General features: G+C 39.0%; 1 protein-coding gene across 23 annotated transcripts in view; it reads left to right on the top strand.

Annotated features, from left to right (window-relative positions):
* CACNA1C (calcium voltage-gated channel subunit alpha1 C) overlaps window positions 1-23,020 on the top strand; it is a 481,236-nt gene that overhangs the window by 317,937 nt on the left and 140,279 nt on the right. For 18 of the 23 annotated variants that reach the window (XM_054055220.1, XM_054055139.1, XM_054053927.1 and 15 more), the window contains exons 8-9: window positions 12,218-12,321; window positions 19,859-20,031. In XM_054055220.1, the coding sequence (XP_053911195.1) occupies window positions 12,218-12,321; window positions 19,859-20,031 (277 nt within the window). Of the gene's footprint in view, window positions 1-12,217; window positions 12,322-12,695; window positions 12,800-19,858; window positions 20,032-23,020 lie in introns of all 23 variants that reach the window. The other 5 variants (XM_054054621.1, XM_054055304.1, XM_054054769.1 and 2 more) reach the window with 1 other exon arrangement.

Here is a 23,020-nt window from a genome sequence, read left to right as displayed (position 1 = left end):
CTAGACAAATTCACAAATAACAAACTCTGGTTCATTATTTAGACCCTGGGATAGAAAAAAACAGGGGAATATGCCCGAGGTCAAAACACAGAGGTGGCTCTAGAACTGACTATATATAAAACTCATGCTTATTTTGAGTTTAATTTGTTTCAACATCTTGTTTTCAAGACAAAGGGCAATCCAACTAAACCCTTATCAATCCTACTGTAAATAATAAGTCTTTCCTGCCTGCAGAGAGAATTGGTTCACTAATATTGGCTTTATTCGTTGATTTCTGTGGGACTTCTGCCTTAGCAGGACTTGAAGGCTTAGTATGATGGGTGTAATATAAGTATATAGTTTAGCTGTGCCTATGGCCTCCCCCAGAACTGTCTCCTTCTAATTCTAATCCTCTGAACTGGAGGCCTAAAAACATTATTTGGCACATCTCCCTAAGCATACAAAGTGACCAGAAGCAGAAAATGAGGATTTAGGACTCAATCAGAGGAATATTTACCATGTAACACCCACATTATGGACTTAAAAAGCATATCTAGAAGAAATCAGTCCTGGACGCTGTGCTGATCTTGCCTATATGGTGTTGCTGAAAAAAGTCACAAGAAAAAGAGAAGGTACAGTCTTGTCTGCTGATAGTGCAGTTGTACCTTATTCAGACCCTTTGGTAGTAGTTTCTCCAGTGAACCTCCAGTGTTTATACAATATGTGAGTGGCTAGTGTGCCTATCAGATGAAGGTTTCTTAGCTGTGTGCTATGAGTTCTAGATATTGTACATTTTATTTGAGAATTCCGGATGTGATTTCACAACTAAAAGCGGTATTCTTTATCTAAAATGTAGAATGAATTTCTAGGAATATCATCGATTGGGAGCTGTCTACAAAAGAAACGGATATTCTCATCAAGTACAAAATAAGAATTGACAGTCGTGCTTCCACTTATTAGAGAGGGTAGTGATTATCTACAGCTTACAGTACTGTTTTCATTATCTTTATTTTTAAGGACTTAATTGACTATGTAAATCAGTAAGCAGTATGTGCTTATGTATTCCTGTGCATGCAGCAATCAGTGCTGTTCTGATACACGTGTGGTAGACACCGCTATCAGTCTGCACTGAGACAGATAGAGGCAGTTATAAAACAGCAACACAGTAAAATAGGCAGAAAATCCTTTCTGGATAATCAACCATGCAAACGTAAATACAAAATAAGCAGGGACAGGAAGGGATAGCCCAGAATTCTAAGATGGAATGAAATTTTTAGATTTGGAAACCCACCATCCTAGGGGATATTTTCATGCTTGAAATCAGCACTTTATTCTTTTGGAGTGAATTTCCAAAGCCTTTAAAAGATGAAAAGGTTTTTAAATAACTGAGCAGAAGCGAGAGAGAGAAGTGCTGCTGTAGCTATAATGAAAGAACTATCAGCCCTGTGGCTAAATAGCCTTTGGACTTTCGGATGACTTTTTCAAAGATCAACCTTTTCCTTTTAAATGGAAGAACAGCTATACACACTTATGTAGGAACAAGGCAACTCACGTAAAACAATGTAACTTTTGCCTCTGGTAGCCTAAATCCAAATCCTGCCTAAGTCGCACAAGTTCAAATAATTTTTGGAGGTCACTACATGGCATTTCTGCTAATTCACCCAACAAGCTAAGCTACTCATCTAAATAGTCATGTGAGGGAATGGAGAGCTTTCATGGGTGCTGTTTCCTGTATAGGGACCTGACTTTGACAGAACTTTGCAGATGGTTCAATGACATGAACCTCTTCTAAGTAGATCTACTGTTCAGGAATGAGTATTGTAATAAGAAGGCAAAAGTAATGTCACTATCCATGTTAGCCATTGAGTAGGGAAGTGGTAGGGGAAATGGCTTGTTGGCCATCTATACCAACAAGCAGAATGGATCAAGAGCAAGGGCTTGGCATACTAGACAGCTTATATTTGTGGAAAGTCCTGAACATCTGCTCAGTCTGGGTCTAGTGTATTTGAGAACTCTCCCTGTGTCAGCGTATGACCCATTCTTTACCAGCTGATCTGAGTGATACAGAATCATAGAATAGTTTGGGTTGAAAGGGACCTTAAAGATTTATCTAGTTTCAAACCCCCGGCAATGGACAGGGACACTTCCCACTAGATCAGGCTGACCAATGCCCAATCCAACCTGGCCTTGAACACCTCCAGGGATGGGGGCATCCACAGGTTCTCTAGGTAACCTGTGCCAGTGTCTCACCACTCTCAATGTAGCCTCAGTGCAGGCTTTTGAGGGAATACTTTAGAGGGAATTATTTATATCCCTGATGTGCAACAGTTTCAGCACACTCTAAAATGCAAGTTGCTTTATCACTTGGCAATAAATGAATTTCAATATTACACTTTTGAGTGACATGCTCTATGCTAAACTCAGTTGAAATAGATTTAATTTTCTTTCTCTGTTATGTATTAAGCTTGGAGAAGGAGAGTGAGGTGGCAAAACAGGAGGCTTATTGGAGCTCAGAATTTGTCTTTGATGTAAGGAATTCTCACTGTGTAACTAATGTTTTCAGTGGGAGTTCAGAAATCCCTGTATTGCCAAACATGCTGCAGAGGTATGTAGACCCCTCCAGCTTACACAGAAAAGCAGACGAGTTCCACAAGAAAGCACAAGAGCAGAGGTGGGGTGGCAGGAGGTGTAAATAATAGCTTCCTGATTATTTCTGTTTTCCTTTTCCCTAGGGCAGTTGACTGTAGGAATTTCCTAGTGGTACTTGCACTAACAAAATTTAATATGCTGAGATTTGGTCAAAAAAATTAACTTTTCAGGTAATTGATTTGCCATGGTAATCCATGTCCCTTTAGAACATTACTAGTGCTAGTAAATGTTGCAACTTTGTGAAAACAAAATCCAGTAACGCTGCTGTTTTCTTTAGGTTAAGGGAGAGCCTAACTTTTTTCCTTCTATTTTGAAATGAAAAGCCTGAAGTCAAATGTCTTTGCCATCAGTTGAAACTGTACAGTAAACTTGCGTGAAGGCTATTTAAAATTATAGATTTAATTAAGAAATAGTAAACATGCAGAAGTCAATGTTCTCATCCTAACTCTCCAGCAATCACTAACTACCGTGCCATAGAAGCATGGGATCTGTAAAGATCTTCAGCAGAAATAGCTTTCAGTGGAAAAAACAGTTCTGTTCAGTCATTGTGTGCTACAGACATTTTGAGCTACTGGTATTTGAATGCAGGTTTCCCCCTCTCAAGCAGAGATCTTATATTTCCCATAGCAGTGCAGTTTGTTAAAGGATAGCTGATGTCAGCATAGAGTATCAGTAATTTGGAGATAGGTGGTTTAAAGTTGTTTTTTTTTAAATGGGTCTCAGACTTAATAGTCTTTCTCAGCTGAGAAAGTATGCATATCCTTGAAAAGGGGGGACCAGTGTTTAATGAGTGATGAAAATATGACTTAGTGGAATAATCAAATAAGCTTGGCAAATTCTACTAGTAGCATTGCACTTCCTGCATACTGTATGCCATAAAAAGCAAATACAGGTTTCTTTGTACTTTTTGTGTGTCCTTCATTGAAAGGACTTGATATAACAGTAAAATGGTGTTCCGCTGTGATTGTATAATTTCAGAGAAGGTCAAACGGGTATTTTACATGTTTTCACTTTGCCATCAGGTAGCTGACATGGTTATAAGGCGGTTTTACTAGATCTCCACTCTTGCCTTGTTCTTCAGTAGGTTGCAGCAGCCTGGTACAGCTCGTCTGCAGGACTCCTATCTTTACACGTCTCCCCAGGAAGTTCAAGTCAGTCAAGATGTATCTTTTGCAGGGTTATACGCTCTCATGCCTCTGAGGTTGAGCCCAGCGCTGGTTTCACTTGTCTTCTCTATAGTGGTCTGTGGGAAGCTTGGTCAATTCTGGAAACTTCACCCTTTTGTCAGAGACATCAGACATCATAGCAGTTATCTGTAGCTATAGTCAATTTTTGTTCTAAAATAAACCAGGAGTTACAGTTCACCTGAATCAGAGCAAGTGTACTAGGATGAGGACTTCTACGGCTGATTCAACATGGTCTTTGTTAGCATGGGTGAAGAAGCCACCTCTGCGGACTCCATCTTCTCAGATCTGTCTGCACCCCTCCCCTTCTCTCTTCCGGACTTCTGGAACATGACTAGTGCTAATAAATGTTGCAGCTTTGTGAAAACAAAACCATTGCTGCAGTTTCTCCGATTCTTTCTCAAGCATTCTCTGTTGCAAATTAATCTCCTCCCTTGACGCTTCTGTTGTCCTCATCAAGACAGTCCTTTCTCAGTTAACAGCTCCATTTAGGTACTGCAGAGAGTTCTGTACAAATTGCCAATATTTCTAGTTCAGAGTGGAATTTTAATTTGCCCTTTCTTTGCCCATCACTACAGAACAATTGGAGAAGCAAGGTACAAATAGGAATCTTATTATTCCCATTGCCCACATATGGTGAATCTTGCCTGCGTTATTTGCTGTTATTCTACAGTGACTGTATAGCAGAATAACCTTTCTGGAGAATTCTCTGCCCCGGTTCATGATCACTGTGCACTTGTCTTCATCCGCTCAGTTTTGCCTTTATCCTGAAGAGACTCTGAAAAGGAGGTTATGGATGAGGCTCTGAGCAACCTGATCTAGTTGAAGATGTCCTTGCTCACTGCAGGGTCATTGAAGTAGATGACCTTTAAAGGTCCACTCCAACCCAAACCATTTGATGATTCTGTGTTTATGTGTACGTATAGAATGCACATACAGAATTTGTAAAATTCCATAATTGAGGTAATACAGTTTCACTCCAGTCTCTGTCTTTTTCCCTTGAGTCAATTCTGAAACCTTAAATTCCCACTCTTTATCACCTGTCTTAAAGAATACGGAAGGCTGAAAGAATATTTCAGGTTGACAGGATGCTTCCCGTGATGCACTAGGATGTCTAGATTGAAATGCTTAAATCTTTTTGTCATTTTTTAGTCACTGTGTACATTAAACTCCTAATTCTTCCCAGGGAATTTCAGAAAATGAGCTCCTCATCATTTATTTCTCCCAGTCCCGTGACCTGTTCCATTCAAGCAAAGCATTTGTGCATATCAGTTCATTTCTGCTGGTAACAATTATGTTGACCATTGACTTCAATTGAATTATTCATATGCCTTAAATTATGCACATACATGAGTGCTGGATTAAAAACCAACCAAGCAAAGACAACTAATTAGATTTTAAATACTGAAGGATCTGCAAGGTGGAATCTTCATCCTTAGGATAATAATACTCTTAAGACTAAATCCAGCTTTAAGGGTAAATGATGAGTAAGAGGAAATATGATCCTTTTCTTGCTTATTCTGTGAATGGCAAAATGAGATGGATACATGCTGTGTATAGACCTACATGAGGTGTGTGTGGAGGCCAGCCAGGAATTTCTCAAGTAAAAATGTGCTTTTTTCGTATCTTTATTGACATGGCATGCAGCAGCCTCATACTATTCAGGCTCAAAACTGATGAGCAGATTCAGGCTCCCTAGGACTTCAGTGCTGAATAAGTAGTCAAATAGTTTTCTCCACAGGCTGGAAAAAATATGGAGCCTAACATACATAGAAAGTCAATTTTAGTAGTGCTGCTCTTTACTGTACCTTTAGTTCAGTGTCACCTCAGTGAAAACTTTCTGCTGCTCCTTTTAAGCATTTATAGTTTTTTGAAAATGTTGGGAATTGTGAATAACAATGAGTAATTTCCTTGTTAAAAGCAATATTATAAACAGCAGGGCTTACAATAACTTGCAAAATGCATAATATCTCAAGTATTACATGAAAACAAAGAGTACAACATAAGCAGTGTACTATTTAGAGATCAGAGATCCAGGTGCAGGATTTGTTGCCAGAGATAATCAAGAATAGTGAAGTTTTGCATATTTAAGGATTGGTTTATTTTTTATCACGGTCTCAATAGTCACAGTCCAGTTACCTACCTATGAGTTGCTTAAGAGCATGATCGGTAAAGTGACAGCTGTCAGATGTCTTAAATCTCTAAAAATAAGAAGTTACGAGAAAGGAAGGATTCAATCTTGCGCAAGTCCTCTGCCTGCTCTAACTACTAGCAAGAGCTTTCAAGGCAAAGACTGTAAGTACTGCAGATTCGAGGTGTTATTAAGCCCAAATCAGCCCTGCAGTTGAAAAGTTAACCAGAAGAGAATGATTTATTGAACAGTTTCTTTTTTGTTTCAAGAGCTGTCTCAAAAGTCATGCTTCAGCTAGTTACAGTTGTTAGTTAGATGTTCTTAAGAACTTCCAGTAACATCCTTTTGCAAATTTGGGATTAATGTTTTGCTCCTTCACTGTTTCTGGTGATAATATATATAGCAAGAGGAAAAGTATAAAAATGAATCTTTCAAAGTTTTTCTTCTTTAGTGGCCAAATTTATTTGGACACTTTCAGGGAAATTCATCCCACCTTAGTTACTTCTGAAGGGTCGCATTGGTTTTATGAGACCTTTTTTGTTCCCTAACTGTATGAATGCAAAGCATTTTAGTCCGTTGTTGAAGTTTCAGAAACAAAGCAAAGCTTTAACCGTTGTGAAAGTGGCGTAAAGATATAATGGAAGGCAAAGAAATAGTATAGGAGTTAGGAGTACTTTCCTTTCTAGGCCACATAGCCCTTGCATGAAATGTAATATTTACTGACCATCTATAAGGTAGATTTTTTTTTTCCTTTAATATTGTCAACACAGACTTAAATGTGAAAGGTGAACTTCCATCCTCTGTTTATTTTAATTGGTTTTGTATCCGAGTTCTGCCTAGAAAATTTTGGGGAAACACTTTTCCTTCACAATGCAAACCAGAACATCATCCTATATAATAACTTTCTAGTGTTGTTTAACCAGAGGTTAAAGTTGTACTTTTATGAGCATATGTGTGAATGAAATGCATTCATCCAAATATTCATGGGAAGGGAAGGAAAGAAGCAGTGGAAAAGGAAAACTAATGTTTTAATCTAAACCTCTCTACTTTCTAATTGATCAGTGATAAATATATAAAACTCAAATTAGTATATGCATGGCCCTTTGTATATCACCTGAGCCATACGTGCCAGTAGATTACCCATTGAACTTAGATCTAAGCTGAGGAAATCACTCCTATGCATCCTTAAAGTTATGAAGTTGTGTAAGTACTTTTCCTGAAAAAGGTGGATTTTGAAATGTTTGAACAAGAAGATATATTCAGCGATAATTGTTACCTCTTCTTTCTGCTCTCTCCTGCTCCCAATATTCTCCAATTTTATATTGTTACAAGAAAGACTTGGTTTCAACTAGAGATCTTGCTACTGGCCATAACTATTACATTTGGCTAGATCATTTCCTGAGGCAGTGAATTCCACAGATAGGTTGGATGAAATAGTATTTCTACACCAAATTTCCAAATCTATTGCCCTTTAATTTTATTGAGTACTCTACTCCTCTTGATTGAAGGTACTCTGTGAAAGGTTGCACACTTCATTATAGAAGCACTTGACTTGTATTTAAAACAGGCTATCATAACATTCTATAGTCATAGGAAATGATTTAACAATTTACTCAAGAAATAGAAGCCTACCCCTGGTGTCCTACCTAAGTTACTTTCCATTAAGCTGCAACTCTCCAGAATTTTTCACTGAACATGACAGACTTCATTCTTTTCTTCAGCTTGTTGCTGTCTGGTGACTGTTGTCCTTCTATGATGGATTAAACTTTTCCTGTAGCTTTCAGTTATTTTGTACGATGTTTGGCAGAAAGTGTCAGGGTGTGGGTATGTGAACTGTAAAGTCAGCAGATTTTAGTGAATTGTATCTATCCCTCCCATTAAGTGACCGAAAGACCTCCACTATTTGCTTGGTGATGTTCAGCCATTATGTTAATAGATAATGTGCTTCTAACATTATCTTTGAACTGTGCCTGTGTAAAGAATGAGATACTTGCAAAATGTACCAGACTTATCCCTGGGGGAAAAAAAAAGTCTCAGAACAAGTAAAGCTTGCATGTCTCCTGAGGCTTTACCGATATGTCTTCACCCACTTCTTCTGAAGAACCAGAAGACATAGGCACAAAGGTCTATTTATAGACATAAATAGACTTTTATTTCTTGGCCTCTATTGAAACTGCTGGCTGTAAGTGTGATCAGCCAACTTCAGAATTAAAAATCATGGTACTGTTTCTAGGAGATTATCTGTATCATTCAGAGAAAAACTTTCAACTGGATGTTCAAAGGGTCTAGGACAGCTCTCCATGGCCAGCTCTCCATAGAGTTATCCCTACAGAGAGTCAGCTGTCCTGCGGAGAGATGGTCACAGTGGAGAGCTGGATGCAGAGTTGTCCCATGTTGAAATATTATAGTCACAATAGTAATTAAGGATGCTTTGCAAAGGAAAAACTCTTCTCCACAAGGTCCATCTTTTATTTATGATACTGGATGGTTTCTTTGACAGTACCCAGTGAGACAAGATATTATCCCACTTTGCAGATTGGAAAGCTGAAACATAATAAGCCAAAAATACATCCCTGTGGTGCCAGAGAAGGTATTTAGCAAATGATGAGAAGGAATCTAAGGTCCTTTGCTTCTGAGGTCTTTAAGAGATGATGCATGAATGTTCAGAAACATACCAATTTTCTCACTGTTGAGGGTAGTGTGATGAATGTTGAAATGTGAGCTGTGAAAGGTCAGGCAGTGTGACTCAGAAAGCAGAACTATTTCTATAAACAATGATCTGAAGATTCCCGCCAATGCTGGGTTTCCAGCTGACCTAGCAGTTGTCCCATACATGCTTACAATGACATCAGGTTGCAATCACTTCGACTACTGTAGCTGGAATATTATAATTCAGACCTACACTAGCTGATATTCTTTGTTCAGAACTGTAAATTCTACCTTTTCTGTTGAGATTCATGCAGTTAATAATAAACACTTGGGAAGAAGTAGTGCATTTGGGGACTAGAAAGCTGAACATGTGTCAGGAGTTGTGCTGTCTGTCCTACAGAGGTAACCTATAACTGAACAATTTTCTGTTCACTGGAAACAACTGTACAATATATATTTCGCAGATCTCAGCACTGTGCAAATAGTAACACTCCTGATCTTGTCATGGCCCTCTGCAACTTCTTCACTTCTATAGCATAATTAGGAAAAATCAACTCTACCACCTAAGTTACACTTGCAGTTGAAAACTTCCAGCTGCAGTCAACAGGACGTGTATGCATACACATATGATTAATAACTGCATATTTGCAGAATGATGATAAGTTTCCAAAAAGCAGGTTCACTTAAACACAGGTGCAAGGTTTTTAATAACAGTATGGGAGCATTGTTCAGTTGAGGACTACCTATCCTGAACTTCTAGGATACTTCCATTTTGGAGGAATCATTTCCAGATATTTGGAAGGATGCAATCTTAGCCAAGAATTTAATATTTCTTAAGTGTCAATACGTTGCTGTTACTGTTTTGAGTGAGCCTATTTCTTTTTTCCCCTGAAAATTCTGCCAAGCAGACTATATCTCTGCATTTCTCATGCAGATGTTTTTCAAGAGCAAATAGTGAGTTGACAGTGTGTTGTCACCTTATGAAAGAGGGTGTTTAACGTAAGTTACCAAATATATAATATCAACATACAACATGGATTTCTGACACCTGTGGCTCAGTCCCACAATGTCTGGAATATTCCTGCCTTCTACTCAAGAAATTGAGATGTGACAGCATCAAATGTAAGAAGTCCAGCAACACAGAGACAAACTCATCTGTCTGTCAAATACTAATGATTTCTCTGCACTGAGGGAGGTATTACTGTTTCTGTTTCTCAGCTTCTCTTTTACGTATGTGACTGGGCAATGAAAAGGAGCTGAAGAGCTGACCTCCTAAATATTCAGTCTGATAAGTCCCAAATGTACCAGAATACAAGTCTGTTTTTCAGGACTAATTTGTGCTGATGCTAGCTGTTATAATTGTTATGCAATTGTGCAGGCATTGGGAATAGGCAGAGTACATTATACTCTAGTTATAGACTTTACTGGGCCATGATGGAATCTTCTTGCCGTCTGCCATTTCTTTGTGCCAGAGTAGTACAAAAGGCACCCTGACATGCACCTGAATTCTGCACCTGGCACCCTAGCATTTGCAATTAAGGATTCACTTTTACCACAACTTTGAGAAGTTCTACTTTTCCAGCTGACTTTCCCAGCTGACGAGAAATAAATCCCTTGATAGATAAATACCTTATAGCTGAGGCTTTTTTACCACACTTTATCCTAATTAGAAGGAAGTCAAGTCATCGTTGTGCCTGTGCTGGTAAATTCTTATTGCAGTTTTTCAAAGTCATCTATACACCTTGTTTTTGCAAGCTCTTTTATATAGATAGTGGTCATATTTTCCCTATCTGATTTCTCCACTATGATTTCAAGTGACTATTTGCTTCCACCTTTATATACCATGTTGTTTTGTTCTCTTTAATGCACTAATGAGTTTCACACAAGAGATGCCTACTGTTTGGTCATGTAGGATGAAATGTGGCTTGCAAACAAAAAGAATAATTAGTATTCTTTATAAACTAACTGAATGTTTCTATAAAAGTATTAAAAGGGAAGCTGGATAATGGGCTTAAGGAATGTTAGGTGTTCAGGTACTCTCTTCTGACCACCGAATGTATTAATCCTGTGAGGAAGGAACCAATGAACTGTCTTCACAGAGGCAGATTTTGAGCTTATTTTTTAATGAATCTACTTAAGATCAGTCACACCTGAAAAAGTCCTAAGGTGGGGGTCTGGATTGGCCCACTGACTGTGTACTATTGCCAGACAAGAACTTTAGTGACAGTACTTTGGAAGAAAAATGGATAATGGTCTTCCAACCACAAAGAACCAGTTATATTAGTGTTATTCTTCTGCCTTGTCTTACTGAAGGTCTGAAATTCCTTTTCCGAGTTGTTGTGAATCTTGAGTCAGATTGCCTCCAGAGTGTGTCTCAGTGTCCATGTATGGAAGAATATTTCTTCTGTGATCACAACAAATGCTTAGGTTGCAAAGGAGAGAGCATTTTCCTGGAAGGAGAGGACAACATACGATACAGTTTTTAAAAGCATGTAAAACAAAGGAACCTAGACTGCTTTATGCCTTTAGGTACTTTGAAGTGTGCAATTTACATTCATAAATCACTTTAGTGCTCCTGAAAATGTTAAAACCATCTGTTTCTTTAATGATGCTATGTCTGCCTCAGGAGATAAGTCTTTATGAAAAGTAAAGAAGAAGGAACTCTAGTATTTTCAATACCATCATGAAAATGAGCTTCTATTCAGGCAACCAGCACCTTTCCAAAATTTCAAACTTTGAAGGAGACTTCAAGATAAAATAGTAATTATGTACTTGACGCTTTTAGAATACATACAATATATTATTGCATGTTAGAGTTGCTCTAAACATAATACCAGTTCTGGTGCTATAAGTATAGTCTGCCTGCCTCATTTGCAGCTGCTTGTACTGTGACAGCCAAACCTTTGCTCGTGTCATTCAGTTTACAGTCTGAAATTCTCTGAGTATTCAGTTGCGCAGGAATCACATTTTGAAGGAGGGATTAACCCTTCAAGAAGCAAAAGGAAGTTTGTGAGAAAACTTTAGAAAACTTTTGACCAGGTCAGAACATGGTGAGCCTTGAAAGAACATTTCTCAAAAGCACACATCTACTGTACTCACCATGGTAAACTGTGAGAGCATTGCCAGGGGAAGATTAGTATTATTAGTATTCACCCACGGTTACTGCACATTTCTCTCTGAGGTATGCATACCTGTGCTACACATGGGAAATAAACATGATCTGACAACACACTGTGGCAATGCTTAGCAAAAACTAGCAATATTTTCACTGGCAGCAGAGTCTTACATATGTGCAATGTTTAGAAGTTTAGAAGTCATTGGATGGACCCTGTGGTGCTGTAAGTAAACTCCAGAAAGTTACAGTCCACAGCTCTGAACATTCAAAGAAGTGTCAGTACAGCACGTGGTTATATCTCAGCCTATATTAATCACTGCTTCTAAGGAAACAGCTAGAAGGGAAAAGTAATCAAAGGAGTGGTCACATCCAGAAAGAACATGCAGAAACGCTTGCTATGATTATGTGCAAACCAACCACAGACTCTGTTTACAAATCTTTCCATCTGTTCCTTTGCCTGATCATTTCTGCTTTCCCTCTCTGTCTTCTAACTTTCCTTCGTCTTTCCAGATGCAGGACGCTATGGGCTATGAGTTACCATGGGTGTATTTTGTCAGTCTGGTCATCTTTGGATCCTTTTTCGTTCTAAATCTGGTTCTTGGTGTGTTGAGCGGGTAAGCTGACAGTTTTGGTGTCCTTTTTCCAATGCTACAGGGCAAGACTCCATAATAAGGGTTCTTCCCTGTCACCAGGACTCTTTTGGAGGTATTAAAAATGTGAATCCAAGGAAGCTTCACATCAGCTCTCAAATATTTTGGCAAAATGTTCAAACATTGCAAATAACAATTCAGGTAATAAAAGAGGTGTTATTCTCTGAAAAGAAATTCAACCTCAGGGCATTCAAAATTCTTAAGGTCAACCTGTCATAAATTTCCAGAAAATGCTCTATTAAAAATCTTAATGCTGGTGACTTGGGATCTCTTTGGCTGGAGCCTTGCAGTGCTCAGAACCTGAGCTTGTCTCACTAATTATCATTCCACTCTTCCAGGTCAATGATGCCATAGGAAGGGACTGGCCCTGGATCTATTTTGTTACACTAATCATCATAGGGTCATTTTTTGTACTTAACTTGGTTCTCGGTGTACTTAGCGGGTAAGCAGTACCAGGAAAATGTTTTATTATTGTTTATTTTTTAAAATTTGTATTTCTATTCCTACTGTCTGGTTAGCAAAACGACGGGCAGTGGTGGGTTGATCTCAGGAACCTTAATAGAAGGCCTAGGCAATTGTGCCAATAACAAATTATGGCATTCCTAATGGCACGGAAGGAGTTTTTGTCTAAATCAAAATACGAGACAACTCTTTGCCTGTAACATGTTCCTCTGCCTAAAACTTCTTACCGTATTCTTGTGGGATGAGAACAATGCTATGCTCCCCTGTGGGCAAAGTATACCACTCATCGTAGAAGAAAGGGTTTATAGTAAAACCTCTGGAAGGGTCAGTGGGACTGAAGGCAGAATGAGAGCATGAGAGAAATCCCTTCACATTTGTGGGATGGAATTCCTGACAAATTATGAGAAATTTGTCATTGCTTAGTATCTCTAAACTCTGCCTAATGAGACACTATTTTCCCTGGAGTATGCCTTGGGCACGTTTCTTCTTCAATAAGCACATCTTTTCTGTTGTGCAGATTACAAGCCTAGCATCATGCAGAAAGAAATACCATTTCCTTCTGATATTTTCTAAGGATGAACACAGAAGCAGGAGAATTTCTTTTAGGAGATCTAAAGATCGTATATGTAGCTTTGATTAAAAACAACTGATATTGTCCCCAGTAGTTAAAAATTTTACTGCACTTGGGGAGCCAGTTAATTAGAGGAATCAAGCCAGCAAACAATCCTTACAAGATTTTTAAAAGATCTCCTAGAATTGGGCTTCTAATTCCATATTTGGACACAATTGTGTGCCTACAGCCATTTTATGTATATGGATAAATATGGTATGAGAACTTTTTTTACATGCTCTTTTTCTTTGTTTCTAACATCCTGCCTCCTTTAGTGAGCTGTAAATGAATTTGGTCAGAGCCTGTACTTCTTGCATGAGTCAGTAGCCCTGAAGTTCCCTGTCTTATACTAATAAGAGAGGGAAAATGATCTCTGAGCAGGGAAGAGAATTTGCTGCCTCTAAGAAATTATGTTCTCAGTACTTGGGCCAACAGCACAGGGGCAGTAGTAGGACTGGAGAATATCAATCATTGGCCATCCTGTAAAGAGACAGGTAATAGCAGATCTACAGGATGCGTTACTACTATCTTCATTACTGCATTGAAGGAGATATGCAGCTAAAACAGCTGCTGGGAAGAGAAGTGTTTCCAAGCAGTAATGGTAAAGGGAAAAAATCACCAGTAATGAAGTGTCAGGCAATAGTCTGTGTTTGGATATCTGGAGAGTGATACTCTGGGTACATTTTAAAACATAAGCTCCTTGTTTCTCCAGGTGGATACTCTGATCAGCAGGTAAGGCTGTCAGCGGTAGTGGAGGGTGTTGACCAGCTGACAGAGGGAGAGGGATCTGTTGCATTAGAAGTACACTCAAGAACGATATAGGACAGTGGTTAAAGAATATATAGTATCTGATTGGATGAACAGTGCCTATGCGCCCAACCCTGAGGAGTGCATACTGCTGATACAATTTACCTACACTTGGGTTTATGTAGTACGTGATTAAAGACTGAATTTCCTCACTTATTTTTCGACTCGAAGAAGTGTTTTGGGGCCTAAGTCTGCCTCCTGACATACTGCAGCTAGACTGCTCACAAGAGTTAGGGGTAAGAAATGGAGACAGACTGTGGAGAGAACTGAGATCAAAGATGATGTTCACCTTGTTTAAGCTGTGAGTCATTCTTTCTGGCTGTGTTCATAGTGTTATTGCAGTTGCACTGTTTTCTGCATTTTTTTTCCCAACTAGAGAAAAGTAAATTAAACTTATGAATTTGCAATCATGAAAAAAACACAGAAATTATTGGATAAATGCTCCAAATATTTCTTTGGCTAAATAAGCAGTTATTAAACAATTAACTTTCCAAAGCAGTTCTAAATTCTGCTGCATTGCAAAGTGTCTTCACTTCGCAGATTCAGCTTTTTTTTAGAGACTTGCTGCTAGTCTGATCCATCTAGATGATCCACCTGTCTGTTCTATGTAGATACAAAGCAGCATTCCTGGGCATCTTTGTACATCAGTTATGGGCATCTCTGATTTCTTCCTATTTATTTATTTCAGGAATTTCACCAAACATCTCATCTAGGTAGACTTCATCAATGACAGATTAGCTTAGGTATTTTTAATCACTTCTGAATACGTAAGTGTAATTAATTGTACTCACAAAGGCACTTTGATTGCACCTGCAAAATCAAATGCTGAGTTCTGCTCTTCCTAGAGAGCTCATTTGTAATTTGTTTCTCCTCAGGTATGTCATCCTTTCATGGTCCTTCTGGTGAATTTACTAGTTGCTCTCTAGGCTAAATGGTATGACAGAATACTGCTGGGCCGAGACCAATGGGATGAGGTTTAACAAGGCCAAATGCCGGGTCCTGCACTTGGGGCACAACAACCCTATGCAGCGCTACAGACTGGGGGAAGAATGGCTGGAGAGCTGCACAGAAGAGAAGGACCTGGGGGTGCTGGTTGACAGCCGACTGAACATGAGCCAGCAGTGTGCCCAGGTGGCCAAGAAGGCCAACGGCATCTTGGCTTGTATCAGAAATGGGGTCACCAGCAGGTCCAGGGAGGTTATTCTCCCTCTGTACTCAGCACTGGTGAGACCGCACCTCGAGTACTGTGTTCAGTTCTGGGCCCCTCACCACAAGAAGGATGTTGAGGCTCTGGAGCGTGTCCAGAGAAGAGCAACAAAGCTGGTGAGGGGGCTGGAGAACAAGTCTTATGAGGAGCGGCTGAGAGAGCTGGGGTTGTTTAGCCTGGAGAAGAGGAGGCTGAGGGGAGACCTTATTACTCTCTACAACTACCTGAAAGGAGGTTGTGGAGAGGAGGGAGCTGGCCTCTTCTTCCGAGTGACAGGGGACAGGACAAGAGGGAATGGCCTGAAGCTCCGTCAGGGGAGGTTCAGGTTGGATATCAGAAAAAAATTCTTCACAGTAAGTCATTGGGTACTGGAACAGGCTGCCCAGGGAGGTGGTCGAGTCGCCTTCCCTGGAGGTGTTTAAGGAACGGGTGGATGAAGTACTTAGGGACATGGTTTAGGGAGTGTTAGGAATGGTTGGACTCGATGATCCAATGGGTCCTTTCCAACCTTGTGATTCTGTGATTCTGTGATTCTGTAATATTCATCTGTAGAGCTGTAATCCTCTTCCTGTCTTGACTGAGGATGATATAAAATTCCTGTATTCCAAAAGAAATATTCAGTTAGCAGATCACAAGTAGACCTCCTCAAGCTCAGGGAAAAGGATTCCACATTGTTGCCATAAGCAATGAAGCCCCTTACAGAGGTACCTTGAGAGCAGAGATGTTCACGTCAGTGTTATCTGTTTCAGTCAATTAGTGAGAAAAAAATGGCAGCATGTGTTCGACTTCCAGACCTGCACACCTAAGTATATGGATTCACATTCATTTTATGTTTTGCCTAACAGTGATCCAGATCCCAGGACACAGGCCAAACAATCAGTTGCCTAGGGCAATGGAGGACAGGAGAACAGCCATTTTTTCCGCTTTGAGAAGATTCTGGAAAAAACAGTTGGCTGCTTTTGATGCTCTTACTGCCAAGGAGGAGATTAGAGTGAATAGAAGGCTGCCTTGCTTGTAGCTCCTCCTGGAGCATTTTTCATGACCTTTCAGGACTTTTTACTAGTTTTCTATCCCCTCTTCCAACCCTTCCCATTCCTTGATGTACTTGTCAAGGTGAATGAGATTTGAAGACTTAGAAGACTTCTAGCAATAAGCTAGGGTTTTGAACTGCTAGGACCATTCTGTTTTGCTCACTTTTCATCTCTCCTCTAAATGTGAGGAATCATACTGAGATCAGATATAGACAAGAATTACCTATATTCTATCATCAGGACGGACAAGACAAATTTTTTTCTGAAACTGCACAGCATACAGAGCTCAGTGTTTATATGTGTGGTTTTGACTCAGTCTAACCTCACATGGAAGTTACACATTTCTGCAGAATACTCTGGGTTTTGGTATTCCCACTAGCAGATGTATCTTGTAGTTTTCTGGCAGAAGCAAAGGAAAGTGAAGACAACTGATTCTAGTGAAAACAACCAGGTTTGCTGACTCTTAAACTGATGTTCTTTTGTTCACTGAAAAAGAGACAGATTGCTTGGTAGTTCTGCAAGCACTTGTCGACCTTATCCTGACGTGATATTGCAATCTTTTTGAGAAGGCCACCTGGAGACTCAAGATGGCACTTCCATCAGAATGCTTATTTGGTCTTTGACTTCCCTGCTGAAACTGCAAACAATGACCATTTATTGCCGACTGTGATGTTGGCAGAGGTAATGTGCACACCTACCTGCAATAGGAACTGGACTGAGGTTACCAACTCGTTTCACATGGGATGCTAGATTACCATTGATAGTAATTCTTGGTTGTGAGCTATCTTTGCCTGAGTACAGGCTGGTATTCCACATGAGAAGTGGTTTCAATTGCATTAGCAATTTTCTGAGCCAGCTGTTCTCAATGGTTTAAAGTTAGTAGTGCATAGAAATTAAGATAATTTAAGTAAGTTGTCTTCTTTGGAGAGTCATGGATTATGACACATTGTACAAAGGAAAAAGATGCAATTTTGCAGATCATTTAGACTAGGCGATCACAGTATTTTCAGTTGTGCCATTAAAGAGCTAGATAACAAATTCACTCCTCTGCAGACGGATAGTGTAAGACCTCGTGCTAAAATCTCACAGTGGTTTAGTCAGCTCTCACCTAAACCTGACTCTCATTTTAAAGAGACAATAAATGAGGACTGAAAAGACCCAAGTACACACACAGCTTAGATGCATCTAATATAAGTGATCCATTTCAGTGCAGAGTAGGAATTTCACTTTCTGTACGCTGGGCTATTTCATGATGTTTTCTGCTTTGGTTTCTAAAACAGCCCCTTGCAAGTTATATCTGTGCCAATATAAATAGTTCTCATTTGGAGCTGAGGGCTCAGTCCGTTTCAAAATTGGACCCACTTGTTCTATATTCTGAAATACCGGCTTAGGAGCCAACTATAGAAATATTGGGATTTGATCTATGAGACTTAATAATATATAGCTTCATTCAGTGATATGTTTTTTGAGAGAGAGTTAATTCATTAATTTGAATAAGACACTGTGCGAAACCCTGAGGAAAGATGTTATTGAAGCTGAAAATATAACTGTTGTTGATCGATTTTTTCTAAAAGTCTTTGTACTTTTTATTATTGTTGTTGAAGGGTTGTTTGTTTGTTGGTTTGGTTTATATCTTAAATAGCAAAATATTACTCCTAGCATGAAAACAAATTCATTTTTTAATTCTTCCCATGCTTGCCATAGCTGTTTCTGCCTTGAGACAAAGTCTGGTCCCAGAGTTGACTGTGATCTGCCCTCAAGCCTGAGAAGCCAATGATTCTCTTCTTCATTTCCACTTTCATTATCACGGTCCCATGGGATGGGCTAAACCCTCAGAAACATGATGGGGTGAAGATAAAACAAGCAGACTTTGTCACATACTTAGACTTGAAATGAAGGCATCATTGTATTTTCATTCTGCTGGTTTTGTGTACAGCTCATAATATTGAAAGCCTGATCCAAAGCCTGTGAATTCAATGGAAATCTGTGAGTGGATTTTGGACCAGACAGGAGGGAAGTACTTCACGAGCACCGTTAGGAACTCACCTCCATTTCAGTTGCTTGAGGACATTTCATATGGCACTCATTAGCATTTTGGGTAGGATTTCCCTAATCCTAATATTATCCCACCAAAGTTAGTGGTAGTTTTCTCATCTGATTTGCAAGACCAAACCTAGGACAAATATTAGTTGCAGTTGGGTTTTTGTTTGTTTGTTTTTTAAATCCACTCATTGCTGACATTCATCGGCAAGGGTAATGGATAATGCATTGGAGGGAATGACTTTACCTCTCATTTCCAGAGGGCCATATTGTCTGCTGTGTGTCCCTTATATAGTCATCTGCTTCAGCAGATATAAGACTTAATGCTTAAGTACTCTTGGTCCAATGCTTTTCACAATCATTAGGCTTGCTTTTTGAAATACAAGCACTAAAAGCTGGTTTAGAACTGCAGAAGAATCTCTAAATGGAGTTAGATCAGCATTTCTAGGAAAAAAATAGTGCGGTATAGGTGTGTCTGAAAGAGAGGGAGAAAGAGCACCATAGCCAAAACCACGAAACAAACATAACACAACTTAGTTCATAACTAAGAAACACAAAGTTCTTATTTCTGTGTTCTTTGTTTTAAGCCTATATTGTCAATAATGGTCTTTCATAAAACTCATCAAATGTCTACCCAGCTCTCTTCCTGGCAGAGTCCACTAATTGCTTACCCATGATCTTTCATGCTTGTCTATCCAACATGAGATTGCAAAAATAAGTTTCATGTCAGATAACAGCCCTGAATACTGAAAGTTTTCACTAAAACATTAAGGCCTGCATTTTCAAATATGTTGTCTGGTACTGTGAGTGAAATTGTCTATAATTAAGTGTATGCGAAATTGTGAGTACCATTAATTACACTTACAGTTAGCCCCATTTAGTTGTGATTACAAATATAATCTCAAGGACAGATTGAAACCTGGCTAAAAATTACAGCAATCATCTCACTCTCCAGATGTCAGATTATTGTCAAACAGTTTATCATTTAATTAAATTAACCATTACTCATATAGACATTTATGGATAACTGTGGAGAATGTTGAGTGGTAAAGGATATTAGAAAGTCTATGGTATTGTACGTAAGTGTTACATATGCCTTTTATTTGAATTGTTAATCAGATGTTGAGAATGAAAGGATTAAAAAAAGGTATTCATCTTTTCCTATGCACTGGTAAAAATATGAGCACTCCAGTTGTTTTACTTGTGTCTGCCTTGGAAGAACAGAGAAAGCTGGATGTGCTATACAGGATGTGGAAACTTTCTAGAGGAAATTAATCTAACCCATTGTTTTTCAATCTCTTCCTTCCCTCCACCAATGTCCTGTCCTACCCTCCCTCTTGCTAGGGAGTTTTCCAAAGAAAGAGAGAAGGCTAAAGCTCGAGGTGATTTCCAGAAGTTGCGGGAGAAACAACAGCTAGAGGAGGACTTGAAGGGATACTTAGACTGGATAACTCAAGCTGAAGATATTGACCCAGAAAATGAAGATGAAGGCATGGATGAAGAGAAGCCTCGAAACAGTAAGCAATTTTCTTCTCTCTCTGTGCTTTTAGCAAGGGACCTTGTGTCCACCTGCTGTAGTGCTGAGATGGCTTATAAGGAAGAACGAGTTCTTTCTGACATTCTCACTATGCTTATATATGATTCCTGTTTAATTCCTTTTGGAAACTGTGGGAGAGAGAAGAACGTGTACAATAATTGATATTGTTCTCCACATCCTCAGCTTCTTATCTGTGATTCTGACATAAGATCTTGATATTAAACAGAAAAAAAAAAAAAAAAAGATCAATTCCTCTTAGTAGAAGTCCACTTCTGGGATAAGTTTTAAGATTTACATCTGCCTCCTATTCATTTACTTAATTGCAGTTCAGTGTTGCAGGCTGTTGATGTATGGTTAACTACTATGAAAGCAAAGGTTTCTAGACAAACCAGTGCTACAGTATGAGAGAAGGTCTGGATTAGCCCTGTTGTACATTAAGTGGACCATCTATAAGTCCGTTGAAATCAGTGGAATTATGTTTTATTTTGCCAGGCTGGAATTAAGCTCTCAGACATTTTTTTTGTAAGGGAAATCTTGCTTACTCTTCTCTTTTGGAGTTTAGAAGATGTTTGTGCAAAGTTAGAATTCACCAACTGTCTCTTCTTCTTAGAAATCTTGAAGAAGGAAAGGCCTGAAAAAAAGCAGCAATTCCCTGTATTTCATTACCTTTATTGAATCTTCTCTTTCCACTTCTTTCTTTTTTTTTCTAATTTAGGCTGTGTAACTTCAGAAACACCTACCACTTGTCATTGCAGGTTGTGCACTTGGGAAATATCAGAGTTGAAATCTTTAGCTTTCACAGTTAATGGACACTGGCTTTACTCTTAGCTTATGTTACTGAAATGTGCCTTTTACCAGTTTTGATTTTGGAAGAGAAGACGTGAAAACTTTCTGTAGAGAGATCACCTTGCGTAGCAAATAAGCAAAATCCATGGGATGATCCAATCAGAAACTTATGCTCTAGTAAGAGGAAGATTGGGCATGGAAAAGTTCTGCCTACAAAGTAAAGCAGGACTTATATCAGATGTTCATGATTTTGGGGAGAGTAAGCACTACTACTGCCTCTTGGTGCCAGAAGTTCTTTTAGGAAAAAATCTGAGGTCGTTTATATTAGGTCTTACTCATGATAGTTAGGTATGTTGGCACTTCATAGGGAGTATAGCTTACTTTCATAATTTGACCTCTATAATTACTCAAATGAATTTGTTATTCTTGGACAAAATTTAGTGCTGTGTGTCCTACAATACTTGGAAGGTGATGTCTACCGCAGTGGGCTCCAATTAGTATACTTATATGACAACTGAGTGGAGATGCCAGGGATTGGATTGCACATAACTCCACTGAAGTCACCAAGAGTTTCCCTTGACTTCAGTGAGAACTGGATCATTTGTATCATATCTCCTCTTAGAAATATACCTGCTAAAGAAAAGTGTATCCATAGTGGAATGGTAGTGTGATGCGAACCTGCCATCATTACTAGCAGATTTGAAGTTTTTCCTTTTTAATTAACTCACAAATAATGCTGCTTTGGTAAAAGAGTTGTAGAATATGTCAGATGTGGATTCATTGCGTGGGGTGGGGTCAATCAACATTTGAACTAACAAGCTCCTTTTATGTATGGTGATGTTAAGAAATGTTAAGAAAAAATAAAATTTTCACCTTGCTTTTAGTTCTTTCTGTTCAGCTTAATGAGATGAGTTTTTTGAGATGTTGTTTATGAAATGAGTCCTCTTGCATCTGACAAGTTCTCTAGAGTTTCCCACAATTGGCTGTTAATGACAGAATTACATATGAACCAATTAACTTGTTACACATTTCTTTTCCAAACGAATAATGAATACAGTGTCTTCAATGTCATTGGTTCCGAGTGTCAGGTCTAAGGGCAGTGGTTGCTGACTAGTCCCTAGTACAGAGCGTATCACTCTCCATGACATCGTGGCTTTGGGTCACTTGATCAGTTTTTGTTACATGACGGACCAAGCTTGGGAGCAGATGTCTGCAGTGCTTAGTGCTGTACGGTAGAATTATGCCTCTGTTGAGATAAATTGTTGAGAACGTGAACAAAGGCTGTGGACTTATTTTGGCCATGTACCAGGGACAGTGGTCATGCTAACAGAAGTCTCTGCATAAGAGAATAGCAGAGACCAAGCAAACAGGCCACACTATTAAGTTTATTTGCATATTCTTCTGACATATGTGTGCCATCTAGAACTGACTGTTGATAGCAGTATTCTTCTTAGCACCTGTAGCCTCTATCTGTGAATGCTAAATTAATATTTCTTCTAACTTTAGTGTGTTACGCAGTGCTTGACAGTGTTCCAACCATAGGCTTTTTTTATTATGAAAGTAAATGGTTTCTGTGCTGTTATCCTCAGCAGCACTCCCCTACCCCGTTCCAAAGCCAATAAAAATACTTGGGTGCATGCCTCCACCCAGAAGAGTTGTGGAGCTTAAATTCTGGCCTTTTGTATTTCATAAATCACCCTTTTTACCCTGCCAGTAGTGCATTGTATTTACTTTTGCAGAATTGCAAGTACCATATTGTTTAAGCTCTGTTGTATTATATTTCTTGATACTTCTGGATTTCAATCTTTATTCACATGACAAGTGAGAATGTATTTTCAAAGCCAAATATCTTGCAGACATCCTCTTCTATGATGTCACATCACTTCATTGGTTGACATGCTTATCTGTCACGTATGTGACACGGGAAGAAACTCCTGGTATATTTACTCTACCTACCTATGTGATTCTACATCTTGACTATGTTGCTGCCTACAAACATACCTTCTGCAGAACCATCTTAACCTGCTCAAGTGCTGTAGATTAGTTTACTAACCAGTTTGGACAAGGTCCATCCACTCTCCTGAAGCTGAATCACTTTGCAGCTGTATGGCTTCAGAGATATCTGCTAGAAAACGGGTTGAATGAACACTATGTAACAAAATTGAAGAAGTAGAGGCTCTTTC

The sequence above is a fragment of the Cuculus canorus genome, chromosome 1 (assembly GCF_017976375.1).
Source record: "Cuculus canorus isolate bCucCan1 chromosome 1, bCucCan1.pri, whole genome shotgun sequence".
In the NCBI taxonomy this organism is placed as follows: domain Eukaryota; kingdom Metazoa; phylum Chordata; class Aves; order Cuculiformes; family Cuculidae; genus Cuculus; species Cuculus canorus.
Note: the sequence above shows the minus strand (reverse complement) of the source record. Positions and strands in the feature narration are given on the sequence as shown.